At 42.1% G+C, this 19,234-nt stretch overlaps 1 protein-coding gene across 5 annotated transcripts in view; it reads left to right on the forward strand.

The window, feature by feature from the left end:
- EPHB1 (EPH receptor B1) overlaps positions 1 to 19,234 on the forward strand; it is a 372,507-nt gene that overhangs the window by 134,631 nt on the left and 218,642 nt on the right. For all 5 annotated transcript variants that reach the window (XM_014058617.2, XM_014058618.2, XM_014058620.2 and 2 more), the window contains exon 3: positions 8,474 to 9,155. In XM_014058617.2, coding sequence (XP_013914092.1) covers positions 8,474 to 9,155 — 682 coding nt within the window. The remainder of the gene's footprint in view (positions 1 to 8,473; positions 9,156 to 19,234) is intronic.

The raw sequence follows: 19,234 nt of genomic DNA on the forward strand, positions 1-19,234 counted from the left end.
AATATGAATGATGCAAAGCAGCAAAAAGGCATTTCTTCACATAATACACAGTAACACACTTGCTGTTCATATGATGATTGCTACTAAATGGCATGGATGTAAAATAAAATCAGATTAATGTAAGCAGGACAAACCTCTTAATACGTATGTTAATTAGCAATCCACAAAGCTATTCATCTCGGGTACCTGGATGAAGAAAAGTACGCTCACTTCTAAGTATGATCAGCTGTACTGCTTTGCTGAAGAAAAAAGTTTTTTAAAGCAAAAGGACTGGGACAAGTAGTTTGCCCTCAACTTGATATTCTTAATTGAAACATTTAGGGCAGCTGCATTGTGTCTGTGATACAAAGTGCCACAGAGATAGTAATTTTATTCTATCAATATATCTTTGAATATGTAAATAGAAACGTGTTCTTATACAAATACCCTGCTTGCAGGCTTGTCATATTTATCTAGGCAGGGCTTTGGTCTTACCCAGCATTTTTATTTTGGTATGCTAAGGAGCAAGGATAACTGTAATTTTAATTGATTATAGGCAACCAAGTATATTTTGGGTGATCACTTAGATATATAACTCTGGTTTGTTTGATGATCCATTTGGCTATCTATGATGTTCCCAGGAGTCTTCTCCAACACTAAAGTTAAAAAACATCAGTATTCTCCATAGTGAGGGGAGGAGTATCCAGGATGGGTTGACCTTATCCTCTCATTGATTGGACTGAGTCAGCCCCTGGTCCACTGGGTACCGCCCAGTTATCGACTCAGTCCCTCAACTGGATGGTTTGCCATCCTGGATCTCCGATAATCTTGGAAAATTTTAAATAGCAAAAAAATCAAATTGTCTCTGAGCTGTGGAAGAACTGCTGAAAGCCACCAGGGGCGGCATGCTGCCCAGGCCTCTGAGTGAGACAAGCATTACTCAGAAAAGAAATCTGCCGGGCAAGCAAGAGACAAAGGGCACAAGCCTTACAAAGACAAGCCCTGCCACAGAGACTCCGGCGGCGCAGGAGCACTCTGCCGCTCCCCATAAGGGTTGAGCAGCGAGCCGCAGCTTTTTCAAGTGCTGCGAAGCACCCGCGCCGCTTCCACTTGGCCCAATTGATCGGGGCTACTGGCAGAGCCTAAGGAGGTGCTGGAATCCTGCCGAGAAAGTGAGCCTTGCCGTGGAGACTCTGCTGGTTGCTGGAGCACTCCGCTGCTCCCCACAGGGTTTAGCAGTGAACTGTGGCTTCTCTCAAATGCCACGGAGCACCCGCACCTTTTTTCACGTGGCCCAGGTAGTTGGAGGGGGCCCTCGAGCAGAGCCAGGCCTTCAGCGGCGCCAGAAAGAGGCAGGAGGCGAAAAACCAGCGGCAGGGGCGCATGGCAGCTCCTCGGAGCACAAGCCGCTTGGGGAGAAATTTTAAAAGTGGCGCCCTTTGTTTCCTGGTGTGGGCACCATCTTGAAGCCGGGAGGAGACACATGTTCAAAGATGATGGCACCCAGCAGGACCGAAGAGGCCGGCAGGACCAGGTAGCTGCAACAACAGCCAGCAGCCCCACCGGAGGGGCAAAGGATCACTCCAGGTTAGTGGAGAGTCTGCCCAGAAGTGGGGGGGGGGGGGAGAAAGGCTACAGCCAAGAAGAAGCATCGTTCCCCCAGGGCAGAGCTAGAGGCAGAGGGTGGCCCCAAGCCTTCCAAACCTCCCTCTAAGTACGAAAGATGAATGCACTGGAAACTGGAACAGATCTGCAAGAAGGCAAGTAGCCATAACTCCATCCCAGGCCTGGGAAGGGGAAGGCCCCTGGAATCCTTCCAACAGGCGGGGTCACAGGGGAGGACCCTACAGTGCAAGCAAGGATCCCTATTGACACATCAGGTCTTTGAGGTCCTGCTCAGGGGTGGCACTCGCCCCCACATATGGCTTCACTGGATTCAGCCCTGCCCATGGGGCTACCACCTCTGGAATTCCCCCCTGCACAGGTGAGCATGGGCACAAGCCAGCAACCCCCCACAGGGGTTCCCAACTTTCAAGACCTAATGATTCGGGCCTTCCAGCAATGCATGACACCGGCATTTCAGCCGCCACAAATGCAGCCTCAGGAGACATCCCCTCCTAGGATACCAGAGGGCCTGTAAACCCAGGGGGAAGACATTCCTAGTTCCCTAGCCTCATCACAAGAGGACAGTGACCTGGATTGAGAGGAGGGAGAGGTTAGGGAGGATAAACTATCCAAAGACGAAGGCATGCCCCCTCCTAAGCCGGCCTTCACCAGGTTACTCCAGCCCTCATTGTACAAGTCACTCCTATTCAAAGCCAAGGCAGCTGCCAAACTTGGAAACTTAGCTGAAACACCGCCTCAGCACCAGGGGTTATCAGCAGAAACCATCTTTGATGAGCAGGCCATTGAGACGAACACAGTGCCAACCCCCAGAGCCTTTCTTGAGTTGGTCAAGCGCCAATGGGCAGCTTCCACAGCAGGACCCATGCCCACATCCACAGACAAGGCCTTCTTCAATGTGGATCAGGTCATGGCCCATGTGCCATGGGCCCAGTCCTCCATCGTCCTCCAGTGCACTGGTCATGGCACTGCATACCCCTACTAATCTGGGGAACCAGAAGAAGCTCTGAAGTTGGAGGACATGAAGGCAGACCTCACCCTCCAAAGGGGTCATCAAGTGGCTACCTGGGCAGTGAACCACTGCCTCCTTCTTCAATCGGTCTTCCTTACTCCGATTACAGGAGCTGCAGCAATGAATCCCCATCACTGATGTCAGAGCACACCAAGACATCAACAAGACCACCATAAATATCTCAGGTTCTGCTACCTAGGGCATCACTTCCAATATTGGGCCTTGCCCTTCGGGTTGTCTTCCGTCCCTCGAGTTTTACTAAACTAATGGCTGCCCTGGCAGTGCATCTGAGACAGTTCCCGGTCAGGATTCAATATTATTTAGATGACCTGCTGATACAGTCATCCTCCTTTGAAGGGGCTGTAAGAGATCTAGACACCACTATGACAATTCTGAGGGACGATGCTTTTTGGTAAACGTGGCTGAAAGCCACCTTCACCCATCCACTAGCCTAATCCATCTAGGGGCTCTGATAGATACAGAGGCAGGCAGGGTCTCTCTGCCATCAGAGAGACAGCTCTCTCTAAGACAGCTAGCTACTCAGGTAGTCACGGGAGGTAGGGTGCCTTAGCCACTTTGTCCAAACTGCTGGGAACCATGGTCTCTGCCATTGGCATTGTCCCTTGGGCTCGCCTCCACACCAATGGTTCCTTTTGCCTTTCCAGTGAAGGCACATGAGCTGTTCCCAGACCAAAGTCCTTCTCCCAGTGGAAGTCTCCTGCTCACTGACCTGGTGGACGTCCCCAGCGATAACCAAGGGCGAAGTCTTCAGAACACCAGATCGGGTGACGGTAACTACAAATGCCAGCTTGTTCAGGTGGGGCACCCATCTACAAGCTCAGATAATGCAGGGACAATGGAGCAAGGTGGCGCTGACTCACAACATCAACTGGTTGGAGCTCAGGGTGGTTCACCTGGACCTGGTACAATTCTATTGCTCTGTCAGGGGCAGGCACATATTAGTCCTTACAGACAACATTGCCACCAAGGTTCACTTAAACAGGCAGGGGGGGGGCAAATTAAGGGCCCTTATGTGGGAGGCCAAAAGACTGGGGCAGTGGGCCGAAAGGAATGTCCTATTCTTAAAGGCGGAACATATAGTGGGGATGGACAACATCAGAGCCAATTGGCTCAGCCGGGCTGAAGTGGACAACTTGGAGTGGAGACTGCATCCTGTGATCTTCAAGGAGGTGCTTTGGTCACCCGGAGGTCAATCTATTTGCCATCCCCCCTCAACACTCAACTCCCAAGGTTCTACTCCAAGTACCAAACACACGGGGCAGAGGGGGCGGATGCTCGTGGCCCCGGGGACTTCTTTATGTCTATCCACCCTTGCCCCTGATTCCCAGGGTCATTCAAAAAATTCTTTGGGAGGGAGCAGAGGTGGTGCTGATTGCTCCCCCCCCCACTGGCCCAGGAGGCCATGGTTTGCCGATCTCCAATCACTCTCGGTGGGCAGAGCTTGGAGGATTGCCCAGGAAAGTATCTCCTTCAACCAGGGGTCACTGGAGCACCCAGACCCCCTGTGGCTCCAGTTGACCACTTGGCAGTTGAGTGGATCATCCTGGGGAAGGATCGATTCTCGCCCAGGGTAATAGAGACTATCCAGGCCGCCCGAAGACCTTCCATGGAACGATTTATAGCACAACCTGGCGAGCCTTTTCCACATGGTGCAGTTCCTAGGGACAGAATCCGGTGAGGGCCACCATTCCCTTAGTGCTGCATTTTCTCCAGGTGGGCCTGGACAGAGGGTTAGTCCCAATACAATTAGGAGACAAGTCTCGGCCATCTCATCTGTGCTTCTGTGCAGCAGGGCCCAGACACTCACTCACCACCCTTTGGTCAGGCAGTTTCTTAAAGGGGCATCCAACCTCAAACTACCCACAGTACATAGGTACCTGTTGTGGCCCAGGAGCTGTTGGAGCTGCAAACAGACTCCAACAGCGAGGGGCTTTATGAGTCGGCTCTGGAAGAGGTGGAGGACCTTGGACAGGGTTCCAACTCCGATCAGGGCGCAGAGAGGCTGGTTGGCCACCAGGAGGTGCCTGAGGCATAGAGCAGCAGTGAGAGCCGAAGGGAGTGTGCTCCTGACATCAGGCCTTGGAGTAGTGACGAGGAGACAAGGGACGTAGTCCTGGATGCCCGGCAATGCAGAAAAAACAGCTATGCAGTTACAAAAGATAATTGGACTCAACTGGTTGTAATTAGGGTCCTCTCAAGATTGTATTTAAGGAGGGACTCTGGGAGGAGTCTGGTTTGCAGGATTCAACTTCATTCTTAACACTGGAGAAGCTGTTATCTGTCTCTGTCGAAATCTGAGTTGCTGCCAAGGTTCTTATCTGTTTGTTATGCTAGGGCTTTATGTTTTCTGCTAATAAAGTGCTGTAGAATTCTAGTTAAGCTTGTCTCGGCATTCGTTACTGGACAGAGGAGGGGGTCAGAACAGGTACCCCTCCTGGGACTTGCTCTGACAGGAGCCTCATTTGAGCCATTACAAACAGTGTCACTAAAGTTTTTAACCCTCAAGGTGATATTTATGGATACTCCTTCTCCACTATTAGAAGAGGCGTATCAGGTAAGTACCAACACCCTCTTTCAATCCTGCTTCTTCAAAGTCCAACTTTCACTTCCATAGAGCAACACAGGAAATACTATTGCTAGCATTGCTTGCACTACTCTGATCTTTGTGAGGGCAGACTCATCACAGCATCTTTCATGGCTGCTCTGTCAAGTGCTAATCTACAGCATATTTCTTGATGAGGGACTTTTGAGGCACAAAGTTGTACACCAATATTAGTAGGCTTTAGATATCAAATTAGTTTTAGTTAGACATTTAAAAGTTTCTAATACAAAGCTATGTAAATATATAATTTATATTGTCTATTCTGTCAGAATTCTGTTTAAATCCTGTTAAATATGTAGTACTTGCTCTAAGATAAAACAAATAGGACTTCTGTGGTATTTTAAAGATTATCCAAGATAAATCCTATTAGATGACTGGAATCAACTCCCATGTAGAAACAACAAGGTGATTGAGACTGTTATTTGTTGGAATAATAAACAATCTTTAAGGTGACAGTAGAAACTTATCTGTTTTGGCTGCAAGAGACTATTATGCTATTTCTTTGCAAATTCTATAGAAATGAATTTATTTATTTATTTATTTATTTATTTATTTATTTATTTATTTATTTATTTATTTATTTGTTCATTAGATATACATGGCCACCTATCTCAACAAGGGTGACTCTGGGTGATGTACAATAATCCAATAAAACAATGCATCTATAAAACATTCATATAAATATATAAAAAAATCAAGGCCAAAGATTCAGAGTGTTAAAATTAAGAGTATAAATATACCAACCTAGTGTATGGAAACATTATCTACCTCACTAGTATAGCCATCTGACCATATTTCTGGTTCCCTGGAATCCTCAGGTCTGATGACATACTTTGTCTTAAGGGACTTAGAGGAAACCAAAAGGAATAGAGCTAATTGAACCTTGGGTTGGGGAACAGTGTATTCCACTAGGTGAGTGTCACAGCAGAGATGGTCTTACTAAATGCATGTCCCTAGCAGAAGGACCCAAAACATACCCTTTATGCCATATCTAATAGGATGAGTTCAGTGGTGGATTGCAGGCGGTATGCCCTGGTATGGGTGTACCCGTGCCTGCCCAGTGCACTGGGTACTGTTCCAGTATGGTGCTCCGGAGGGCCCACCCGCCTGCCCAAGCTCCTTACCTGTATTTGAGCTCTTTGGTGCTTTCGCGCACAGAGCGCATAGTGCCTGCACAACACTCCACCAAGCAGCTGGAGTATTGGGGAGGCATCACAAGAGGTAAAGACGCATGCATGCGTGCACATGTGCGCGTGGTCATGTGCTGGATGCCTGGCCCCATTTGGGGAACCCACTACTGGATGGGCTGATATAATAGTGGAGATTTTCCCTCAGATAACCTGGTCCCATGCCATAAAGGACTTTAAAGATTAAAGGCAACATCATGAATTGTACCCAGAAGCAAACTGGCAACAGTGCAGCTTGCAGAGAAGAGGTGTGACATATGATATTCTTGGAGCACACACCACTCTCTGCACCGCTGCATCAGTGGTGGGTTGCAGGTGGTACGCCCTGGTAGGGGCGTACCAGAACCTACCTGGAGCACCTGCCCATCCACACTCCTTACCTGTTCTTTAAAACCTTTGTTGCTTCTGCGCATGTGCATGGGGCATATAGCCGGGCAGCTGGAGAATTGCGGAGGCTTGCGGAGCATCGCTGGAAGGTACGACGCATGCGCGCACTGCGTGCTGCACTGGTTCATGTGGAGGATGCCGGGCCCCATTACGACCATACTTGTTGCAATGGGATCTGGAACCCACCACTGCTGCACCAACAGAAGCTGCTGTATACTCTACAAAGGCAGCCTTCTAGAACACCTTACAATAGTCCAATCTGGAAGTAACTAGAACATAGATGACTGTGAACAATGCCTGTTCAGGTATGGACATAACTGGTGCACAACATGAAATTGTGCAAAGGTCATCTTAGCCAGGACTGTTATCTGCTTTTCAAGCAGGAATTGTGAGTGTATGAAGATTGCACACTACATCTGTCTGGGGCGGTGCAATGCCATCCGAAACCAAAGATGGCATAGTTCTGGATGAAAATTGTCCAGTTTAGTGGGATCCAGCATTGACATCTGGAGTAGAGGGCAAAGCAAGTCCCCTTTAAAGGCTGAAAAACAACCCCTTCACTCAAATAGCAATTAACCACTGCTAGAACTCACTCACATGCACTCCTAGGTCACTTCAACAATCTAAAACTCTAGTGTAGGGTACAAGGACTTTTAATTTATGCTAAATAGATGTTACTGCTGTTTCACTATGATAGTTGCCCTAGTTTTGTTTATATATATTGTTAGACCTATGAGTGCTTCAGAAACGTTTCATCAGAAGTGATCTGGGATACACAGGTTAGCACCTGTTTAAAGCACCTGGGTATTTTTTTGAACTTCTGAACAAGCCTAAAAAATGCAATTGCTTTAATGTCATATGTAGAATCATACTTTCTTACTGAAGTGTGTGATCTGTCTTGAGGATCATGAAAGTGTAAAGATTCGTAATAAATAAATTTAGTATGTATTTTTTCTGGTTTAGAAATGCTATTTCTGAATGATATCTCACTACAATTTTAAGATTCTTTTTATCCAAAGGAGCAAGTAAATCACAGACTAATTTTCAAATAAATTGCTTTAAATCATCTTGTAAATCATATTGAATTTAGTCCCAACCCTTTAAAAAAAACACACACACACAGACATTGAAGTTGCCAGTTCTTTTCAAGGTAAGTGTTCTTAGAAAACTGCCAAGCTTAAAGTGGTTCTGTCAATTAGGGAGTTAAAAGAGGTCAGCTTACCAGAGCAACAAAAACTAGTTGAATTTTATTAATTTTGTCAAAATACCTGTCAGAGATGCATTTGAGTTACATCAGCTTTAACAATAAATACTAAATTTGTATTCATTTTGTGAGGCCCCTGTGGCTTTCTCTGTCTTTATGCATACATTCATGCATGTAAACTTTTTTTCTTTCTGTTAGCTAGGAATCATTTTAGTTTACTTGTTTTAATTTTTATTGGCTGATTCCAAGCTCATAAACCCTGGAATAGGTCCTAACAGCAGCAACACTGCACACATTTGTCCAACTGATTGTAAAGCTTTAACACTCCTCTAAGGCTGTACATCCCAGCTATCTTGTTGTAAGTAATAATTCTCCAAGTTAAAGTGCCATCCCTGTGTTTCCTTCTTTTCATCCTGTTTAATTGCCTGATTTCCCCCTTTCTTATTTGTTCCATACAGTGGGAGGAAGTCAGTGGCTACGATGAGAACCTCAACACAATACGTACTTACCAAGTTTGCAACGTCTTTGAACCCAACCAGAACAATTGGTTACTTACCACCTTCATAAATCGACATGGTGCACACCGTATTTATACAGAAATGCGCTTCACTGTACGGGACTGTAGCAGCCTTCCCAATGTTCCTGGTTCCTGTAAGGAAACTTTCAACCTATATTACTATGAAACAGACTCTGTTATTGCCACCAAGAAGTCAGCTTTCTGGACAGAAGCCCCCTACCTCAAGGTGGACACTATTGCTGCAGATGAGAGCTTCTCTCAGGTGGACTTTGGTGGCAGGTTAATGAAGGTGAACACAGAGGTGAGGAGCTTTGGGCCCCTCAATCGGAATGGCTTTTACCTTGCCTTTCAGGATTATGGGGCATGCATGTCATTGCTGTCTGTAAGGGTCTTCTTTAAGAAATGCCCAAGTGTGGTGCAAAATTTTGCCATCTTTCCAGAGACCATGACAGGAGCAGAAAGTACTTCCTTAGTGATTGCACGAGGTACGTGCATTCCCAATGCCGAGGAGGTGGATGTGCCCATTAAATTGTACTGCAATGGTGATGGGGAATGGATGGTTCCCATTGGCCGCTGTACTTGCAAGGCTGGATATGAGCCTGAGAACAATGTGGCCTGTAAAGGTAAGATGATGATTTGCTATTGTCTGATGGCCATTGCCTTGTCAACTAAAGATATTAAAATCAAAATTAATTTAAGATTGAAAAGTTTTAAAATTATAAAAATAAAAATTTAAAATTTCCAGGGGTGAAACATTCCAAGATGGAGGGTTAGCTGTTTTTAATGCAGGCAGGAAGGGTCCCATGGGACCAGCCAGCCCCACAATTGGGTGGGCCTCTGTGTCCCTCACGCAACGCCACACAGCCAGGTTTTGACCCCTTTGTAGAAGGCCAACACATTGGGGGCTTTCCTCACCTCAGTGAACAAGATGTTCCACAATGCAAGAGCAGCAGTAGAGAAGATCCTCTTCCTAGACTCCACCAGTCAACATTCTTTGACTGTGGGGACTTGCCAGTAGAAGAACACTATTAGCTCTACATTATGAAGGCCCACATCATGTGGTTACTTAAGAAATTGCAAACTGACATAGCTTTCTTTATTTGTGATAACTGTAGGTATGAAATGAGTCTTCTCAATGCCTGCTTCTCTTACAGTAAGGATTGCTGACGTAGACTTTAGCTTCCTCGTGTTAAAGAAGGCAAAAGGGACATAATGCTAGGGCACAATAGGTACAGTATATGTTGATCAGTGGCAGTCACTTCCTTGCAGTTAGTTGTTTTAAAACAAATTGTCCTTGTAGATAACTAGGTAGTGTAAAAATACAGTTTAAAAAGAGAAAAAAAAATCCAATGAATTATTTAACTGGGAAAAATGGAACATTGACATGCCTGAATAAACACAATTGGTATGAGCTGTTGCCAAAATAATTGCAATTTTGGTGTTAGTCATATTTTCGTAGGAGCCTCAGTGCCAGAAGTCTGCCTTTCACTCTTTTATGGATGAATTTCAGTCAGCCCAATATAGGTAGAAGCACTTTTGCATGTATTTTGCTTTCTTTTTTTATCCCCCAGGTGTTGAAGATGTTGCTTCAGCTCAGAACAGAACCATCTAGTCATATTTTATACGAATTCTGAAGTTTGTGCAGTGATTATCTATAGCAGCCTTTCCCTTCCTGTTCCCAGTGTTCCTGTCTGAGATGAATAGGACAATGATTCCCACTATCTGTGGTCATGCTGCCTTGAACTGATAGGAACTGCTGTTTAAGGCATTAAATGGGGGAAAGATTGATTTAGATAAAATGAACAACTTCTGTGTGGTTGAATGAATTAAAATGGAGCTGTGAATGATTAATACTCTAGCTCTGCTGCTTCCCTTGCCAGCTAATACTTTTCTGTGTACAACCTTATAAAAATGTCTGGTTATTAAATGGGGGTCCAGTTTGTGATTACCAATACTTACACATGGGAAATGGTAGCATGTATAAATAGGGGACAAATGTCTGATCCAGTGGCATTTTCATGACACGTGAAGAGAATTGTGTCAGGAAGAACCTCGACAGCTTGCTGATGCTGGCCATTCTGTAAATAGCTGTTTTCCTTTCTTACTCAGTAAAGAAAGAGTGAAAAAGATCTTTTCCTTTCTCTAAATCTGATGTCCAGATATTAGCTTAGCTATGAACCCCTCAATATAGAGAGGGTGTATTTTAATCAAACCTAAACTAATGAGGCTGTCTTAACTGTTGTAACTGATCTGGGTTTCTCCTTTTGTGTGAGGAGCCAAAGATTTCATTCCTTTAAGCCAAAGTATTGTCAGAGATGGGGACATTAGAAAGATAGGCTGAAATGGAAATCCATCCCCTTTCTGTTTTTTTCCTTTGATGATTTGGGAATTAAGTCATCAACATGATCAAACATAAGCTGTACTTGTGGGTGGAGTATGGAGATAAGCATGATTCAGTTAGATTTTGTAGGTGTGAAACCACAAACCGGGAATGGTTCATTGTGAAGGGAGAGCTGTGCTATATGTCATGTCTATAAATACAATACAATAGCAGAGTTGGAAGGGACCTTAGAGGTCTTCTAGTACAACCCCCTGCCTAAACAGGAAACCCTATACCATTCCAGACAAATGGCTATCCAACATCTTCTTAAAGACTTCCAGTGTTGGGGCATTCACAACTTCTGGAGGCAAACTGTTCCACTGATTAATTGTTTTAACTGACAGGAAATTTTTCCTCAGTTCTAAGTTGCTTCTCTCCTTGATTAGTTTCCACCCATTGCTTCTTGTTCTACCCTCAGGTGCCTTGGAGAATAGTTTGATTCCCTCTTCTTTGTGGCAATCCCTGAGATATTGGAACACTGCTATCATGTTTCCCCACTCCTTATTTTCAATAAACTATGGATTATTGAGCCGAGGTGGCGCAGTGGTTAGGGTGCAGTACTGCAGGCCGCTTCAGCTGACTGTTATCTGCAGTTCAGCAGTTCTAATCTCACTGGCTCAAGGTTGACTCAGCCTTCCATCCTTCTGAGGTGGGTGAAATGAGGACCCAGTCTGTGGGGGCGATATGCTGACTCTGTAAACCGCTTAGAGAGGGCTGAAAGCCCTATGAAGCGGTATATAAGTTTAACTGCTATTATATTAAATAGCAGTCAGTTACTGGTTAGGTGCCCAACACACACTGGTTTGAAGACTCATTTTTCATACGACATACAGTATATGTATATGAAAAGCTGAGAGAAAGGCCTATAAATGTTTACTAAATACTTCAAGTTGCAAAAGTTATACGCTACCATATGTGCAACACACTGTAAAAAGTTATTTGACCTTATATTCTCATTCACACTTTAAAATTATCTTCCAAATAACTTCCTGCCGACAAAAACTAATAATAGAAAAGAATATTACTTGGCTTTTAAATATGTTTTATAAAGAATGCTTAGCTGCTTGAGCTTTGTTTTTCATCTGAAAGTAATATCTGAGGAAAATAATACAGATATGCTTTGAACTTGGTACCAAAACAGTACTTCAGACTATGTGGTTTGTGAATGTAATATTTTGTGCAGCTCTTTAAAACAGCCACACTATTTCCCTGATCATATGACAGCTACAAAAGGCAGCAAGCAACCTTGAGCAAAGATCTGGGTGCTTTAAAGAGCTGCAGACAGATGCTACAGTTATTGTCCTGTGCACTCCAGAAAAAAACCTTTGCAAATTATTTCTGAAGCTCTGCACAGCTCTAGAAATTAATCTGTAGAAACTGGTTTTCAATTTACACATCATCCTTCTCCAGCTTTGAAATGCATTAAGATACAGTTCCCTTAAACTGGATTTGCAATGCTAGCTGAAAATGCCAAAGATTTATTCTAACATATCTGGAAGGCATATCAATCTGCAGTTGATCTATGACTCAACAGAAAATAAAGGCTATTCATACTACAGAGCCGCTAACTGTTTATTGGATTTAATCAGACGAGTGATGTGGACTCCTGCAAGTTACTGTGCACTGAAATAAAAACAGTAAAATAACAGGTGATGGTTCTTCATATATCACTGGAAATGTATCACAGTCATAAAAAGGCATTAAAATGTAATTGATGGCCATTATCGTGCCCACCATCTAGTGGCTTCATGAGCAGGTGCTGAAATAAATTGAAACCAAATTACAACATAGAAAGATTAAATATGAATAATGTGAGAAGGAAAGATGATAGAAGAGAAAATGGAATAGAAGGATTTTATGCTTCCGCCAAAAGTTTCTACACAGTAATGGACCAGGCAGTGCTACCCAGCAGGTGTTTCTTACTACAACTTCAATAACCCTTTGTGATTGACCATATCAAGTGAACCAATGGGAATTAAAATTCTGATCAATGTTTTTATTCTTTGAGTTTACTTTAAAATATGGAATTTTAGTGAGTTTCTGGAGATCCAAAACAAACAGTCAGTGTCAACTAAAGCCCATTTCACTGGGAAGTCTTCAATGAGAGCTGTCATTTTGATACTAGAATTACGTTGGTAACAGTGGTGGGTTTCAATTTTTTTAGAACCTCTTCTGTAGGTGTGGCCTGCTTTGTGGGAGTGGCTTGCTGGCCATGTGATTGGGTGGGAGTGGCTTGCCAGCCATGTGACTCTGGGCGTGGCCAACTTGTAAAATGTGGTGAAACTCACTTAACAATGCTCTTGCTTAGCAACCAAAATGTTGGCTCAGGAACTCTGGCATTGAAGTGTGCAAGTCTTAAAGCTGTCAAGTTACAAGACCCTTGCACCCCTAACCCTTTAGAAAAAAAACCTCAGGGGTGTTCAAACTTGACATCTTTAAGACTTGTGTACTTCAACTCCCAGAATTCCTCCTCTCACTCCTCATCTTGATGATGTGCGGACGGGCGAGGGGAGTTGGAACCAGTTCTAAACGGCACTGTAGATTTGTGGAACATCTTCTATAGAAGAGGTTAGAACTGGCAGGAACCCACCCCTGGTTGGCAGAAACATAAACGTTATTTCTTGAAAATAATTACACTGTTTTCCAGGGGATAATCTTGCAGTCTAAAATCTGTGCTAGTCATAAATATACACATACAGAATATCAACTATGTAACATAGCTTATATCTCATCACTTTAATTACATTATGGAAATTGTTTTGCATAATAAAACAGAGACATTCAGATCCTACATTGTAGAATATCATTAAGTTTTGGTGTATATGGAATACATTCTGAAATATCTTTAGGTTTTGGTGTTAAATAAATGTTTGTTTGAAACATTTGTTTGTTTATAATCTGCTCATAGATTGCATGAAAACTGAAGTCTTCCCATGAGAGTACACTTCCTGTAGAAGACTACAATAATTGAGCGCTTTCCCAATATTACATTTTGAAAAAAAATGTTTTGAAATGTAAAATTTCACTTTTTGTGAATACTACAAAAAATAGTTATGAGCTATATCTCAGCCATCCATGAAAAGAGTTCTATATTACTTTCTCATTTTGATCATTTTGACCTAAACTTTCTATATGTTTGTGCTTGCTAACATGATAAAATGCCCACCTAATGCTGCAGCAATTCCAGCAAACTTGCTCTTTTGCATATGCAGAGGAACAAAAAAAATATAGCTGTGTGGGACTATAATTTATTTAAGGTCTCTAAATGCGTTTCCCGTAGAAAAGCTAAAAACTAATAAAAATCACATTACTTGGCATTTTTCAACCACGTTGCATGATTGCGGTCATAATCACCTAATCAGCACAGCCAACTGATGCGCTGGAAAAGGATTGTGGGAATTGAAATTCATAAACAACTGGAGGGCATCAGGTTGGGAGGGAGCCTCATGTTAGCTTTTCAACTAGTAATTATGACAAAATCGGAAATGGGATCTGTTTTATTGCATGAACAGAAGAGATTTTTCATTCTGAAGATGGAATGGAACACACTGGACAATGGACACTGGACAGTCACTTGTCTGAAATGGTATAGGATCTCCTGCTTGAGCAGGAGTCTGGACTAGAAGACCCCCAAGGTCCCTTTCAGCTCTATTCTGATTCTGATTCTGAATTTACATTTTCCAGGAATGGATGATGATCAGAATTCTGGCAAAATCGAAAGGGAAGCTGATAGACAAAGCTTTGCTAATGTAACTCACTAGGCCACGGTGTGTCTCATTAATAGTATGCTCCTCAGTGTATTTTCTTTGGTTATTCTTTTCATTTTCCACTGCATTAATGTTTCAGATAGCATAATTAATATCTGTTATTGTTAATTTAACCTATGGTTGGTTCATATATCTTTTGGAGGAGAATCTAACATCTTTAACCTTACCCATGTTTATGAAGACATTTGTGTATCTCTTTCTGCATTGGAGCTGTAGCCCAAGTATGAATACTTAACTCTTCTGTCAATTTATTTTATTTCTATCTTTTTTGAATGCCATTATATACCAATTCCTTGTTTTTTTACAGTTTACAAATCTGTAATAGCAAAATGTTCACAATGCTACAGAATGAAATAGATTAGTAAGGCAAGAAATAGCATTGGAGCTATGTAGAGAAAACACTGGGTCCTGTAGATCAGGATAACCATGGAATAGGTAGGAACTTTGTTATCTGATTGTTTAGTTTTTAAATAAGAAATGTATCAAAAGTCTCACACTAAGTTTACACTTGTTTTCTGATATGTCACTCATCTTTAACAGGCAGGATGTATCATTTGGTGAAGTAGCAATTGAAGTATTTTTAAGTAAGATCTACAGAATTTGGCCACCTACATAGATAAGATTCTAGATGAAACCAGATATTTTTTCATGAATACAGAAGGGGGGGAAGTCAAGATGAAAGTTTATCAGCCTTTGACTAAGCCAGCTCAAGAAACAGCCATGACAGGGATTCTTGGAATGTTTTTATTGTAGGACGGTAGAATAAAAGCATGTCCAAAACCTGTCTGCTCCTGCTAAGGATTACAAAGTTCTGAGTCTCTGTTTAGTGTCTGTTTTCCCTTGACTGACCAATTATTTCTCTTTTCTTCTCCTTCTGATTACCTGATTTAAATTCCTCCACAGTGCATAAACATGAGAGAAAGCCAATCAAACAATGGTATCCATCCTTTGATGGTAGACATAGTTTGCTCATAATTTATGGTAGTATTTAACGCTCATAAGAATATCCTTAAATAGTCTTACAAATGCATCCATTCTTGGACCTTGGACACAATGTTGTCTGGATATTCTGCGTAAACAGTTTTTGTCACATTTTCTTTTTATTTGTATTCATTAATTTAGTTTATATACCACTTGCCTTTTTAAAAATGCTGCTTGAATATATCTATTGATTTTAAAGTGCTTAGGTTTACACATGGTTATGTCATTGAATAGGTTTTTAAAAAATAAATAATGGATCTAGTTAGCTTGGGCCGACTTTTTTTAATAGTAATGTTATTAAACTTTATAATTTAAAATAAAAAGCTAATGTAAACTAAAAACATAAAGGAATTTAAAAAATGCAGAAAAAATAGGAAAAAATATATGAATATAGTAAATAAAAAAATGAGTTATTCCTTCATCACAAGTATAAACAATTTTAGTGATGTATCACCTTCCCTACAAATAAAACAAATGATTATATACCATCTCTTATCTATCAACAAATTTTAAAGCTTTATCTTTTCAGCAACGATCAGCAAATCTATTAAGTATTACCAGGGATGATAACACATCTATTTTAACCTTGATCATATAAATCAACTTTATATTCCTTCTTTTATTTCGAACAAACTTGACCTTTGGTACCTTCAAATAGTGTCCCAAAATTTGATTTTAATTTTTCATTTGTCCCTTCTCACAAAAAAAAATTAAGCTTTAACAAGGCTTTTTTGTCAATCCAATTTAGAAAAATCATCCAAGGCAACTTTTAGTGTATTGTTTCTATATCCCTTTTAGTTATTAAGACATCATTGTCTTCTTTGAAGATACTGACAGCAATTGCAGTAAAATGTTATTCCTTTACCTGCCAAAGCTTTAAACTTTCTTGAGACCACTGTTTTGTGGTCTCTTTGTAAGGAGAGGAATTAAGAAGAGCAAATGCACTTGTTGGCTATTCATTTTGCCATGGTTGTGTTCATTTAAGCTATCCTCAGTTTTGAGCTATCTTTTGAGATAGAATGACTGGTTCGAAGTCATCCATACAGCTTCTGTGGCTAAGATTGGACTTGAATCTGGGTCTTCCTGGTCACAATACAATTTCTTTGCTATACTGCTTTTCCTAAAGCCTGATGGTTTATTGACAGTAAAGTACAGGGGCTGTGGCAAAGAAAGGGCATTAAGAAACAACAACCAATCCGCAGATCATTCTTTCGAAGAAGAGCAAACAACAGCTGCTACATAAACACAAACTCTCCAAAGTAAGATTTGTGATTTCCTGGCTTCAAAGGATTGTGCGGGATTGCTTTGGCTGGCTGGCCCTCTTTCATCTTTCTCATTATTTCTTGAGCAAAGCTGCAGGAATCAGAACAAGCTTTGATGGGTTCTGATTTAAATGGAACTCTGGGAACAACACTCTGATTCTTTCTCTTAATTGGAACTTTCCTCTCTCTTATTTTGGGCCTTGCCATGCGTGCTGTCAATTTGATACTGCCTGCTGGAATCCTCAGAGGGAGCTGGATGTATAAATATGGAAATTATATGATTTATTCTCTTCTGTCACTGCTTTCTGAATTTATATTAGGATTGCTCAAATTTTTCTTTATGCCTCGTGGCTTTACTTATACTTTGTCTCTTTGAAATAACATTCAGTTGAAAGAGTTTAGTCCAAAGCGAAGCAAATTTTGGTGCATCCGATGTAGTGACAGCCAGACAGCATTGGTATGGATTTCATGATGAGTTTGGTAATAAATAAAAATTAAACTCCCAAAGAGATGATTATGTTCTCTCCCCCTCTTTATCAAAATGTAGTGTTGATATTTATAAGATTTACCATTTTACCATTTAAATCCTGACGTGCAATCTTTTATTACTATAATACTTTTATGAACTATTATGAAGTTATAAACAATGACACCTTGCAAGAAAAGATCCATTTAAGATATCAGTTTTGCATCTTATCTTTGGCTGTTGTAGTTATTTCAGAAACAACTGCTTAATAACTGTAATGTGAAATGTCTAAACTGTCTTAGTATTTTGAAGGTTTAATCTGAATTTTAATAAATGGAGAGTGGCCGGTAATAGAATTTTCATTAAAAGAATTATTTTATCCTTAATGAGCAACAGAGATTTTAGGCTAAATCTCCATAAGACATATTTGAGAAATAATTGCAATTTAATGTCACAATAGGGTGTTGTGTATGTACATGCTTGTGTGTGCATGTTTATAAAACATACTTGCAGTATGTTGTTCGGTCACTAGAGGTCTCTATGCACTCTACAGAGTTAAATAGAGGGTGTGTCCTTTGTAGACAAAGAAGAAAAAGACATAGCAGGACACGTTAAAATCTTTTTCTGTTTTCACATAAAACTAATGACAGACATTCTTTTGCTCATAAACGATTAGAGAAAGATTTGAACAAACTTGTGAATCAAAGCTTTAAACTAACAGAATAGCAGCAACTTATAATACCTAAAAAACAAAGGGCATCATCCTGTATATTTAATTATCACAATCATTGAACTAAACAAGTATGAGTCTCTCTCACACACAAATCTCCCCCCACCCCAAGAGTCTCCAGAGAGAACAAGGCAAGGCATGAAAGCATAATCCTCTTAAAGGATTCATTTGTGTTTCTCAAAGAAGGCTAAGGGTGTTAAAACTGACAGAAGGGTGCTTCTCCAGCGCATCTTGGCCTTTTGTTCCATCTGTCCACATTTATCCATGTCAATGACCACGTGGCCTTGGAAGACTACTCATAGCCATGCAGGTACCCCTTGGTGCATTTCTGAGCAAAACTAATGATATTTTTACCAGTTTAATTCATGGTGTTTTTTTTCCCCTTTTAAATTAGAGGAATGACAAAGTGAAATGTATTACAATAGAGAGCTGCTACTTTTCATATAGCTTTCATATGATACGTGCCATTTATCAAGTGCTTTCTCCTTCCCTTGTAGATGGTTTGCTTGCCTCTAGTCACTACTTTAATGTGACACACTATAAATGCCCCCCTGGTCACACCCTGGCTGTGACCAGGGGGGCATTTGCCCAGGTTCGCCTGGTCCGCCAGTTACGGCCCTACCTGAACCGGGAGGCTCTCACAACAGTCACTCGAGCCCTTGTGATCTCTAGGCTGGAATACTGCAATGGGCTCTACATGGGGTTGCCCTTGAAGTGCATCCGGCGACTGCAGTTAGTCCAGAATGCAGCCGCGCGAGTGATAGTGGGCGCACCGCGGTTCGCCCACATTACACCCATCCTCCGCGAGCTGCACTGGCTACCTGTCGATCTCCGGGTGCGCTTCAGGGTATTGATGACCACCTTTAAAGCACTCCATGGTAGTGGATCTGGGTACTTGAGAGACCGCCTTCTGCCGATTACCTCCCTTCGACCGATTAGATCGCACAGACTGGGCCTCCTCCGGATTACATCCGCCAGTCAATGTCGACTGGCAACTACACGGAGGAGAGCCTTTTCTGTTGCAGCTCCGACCCTGTGGAACGATCTCCCCGTTGAGATTCGTACCCTCACCACCATCCAGACCTTCCGCACGGCCCTTAAGACCTGGCTCTCCCA

Source organism: Thamnophis sirtalis, unplaced genomic scaffold (assembly GCF_051295495.1).
Source record: "Thamnophis sirtalis isolate CommonGarterSnake01/CBP01778 unplaced genomic scaffold, rThaSir2_p1.2 scaffold_11, whole genome shotgun sequence".
NCBI lineage: Eukaryota > Metazoa > Chordata > Lepidosauria > Squamata > Natricidae > Thamnophis > Thamnophis sirtalis.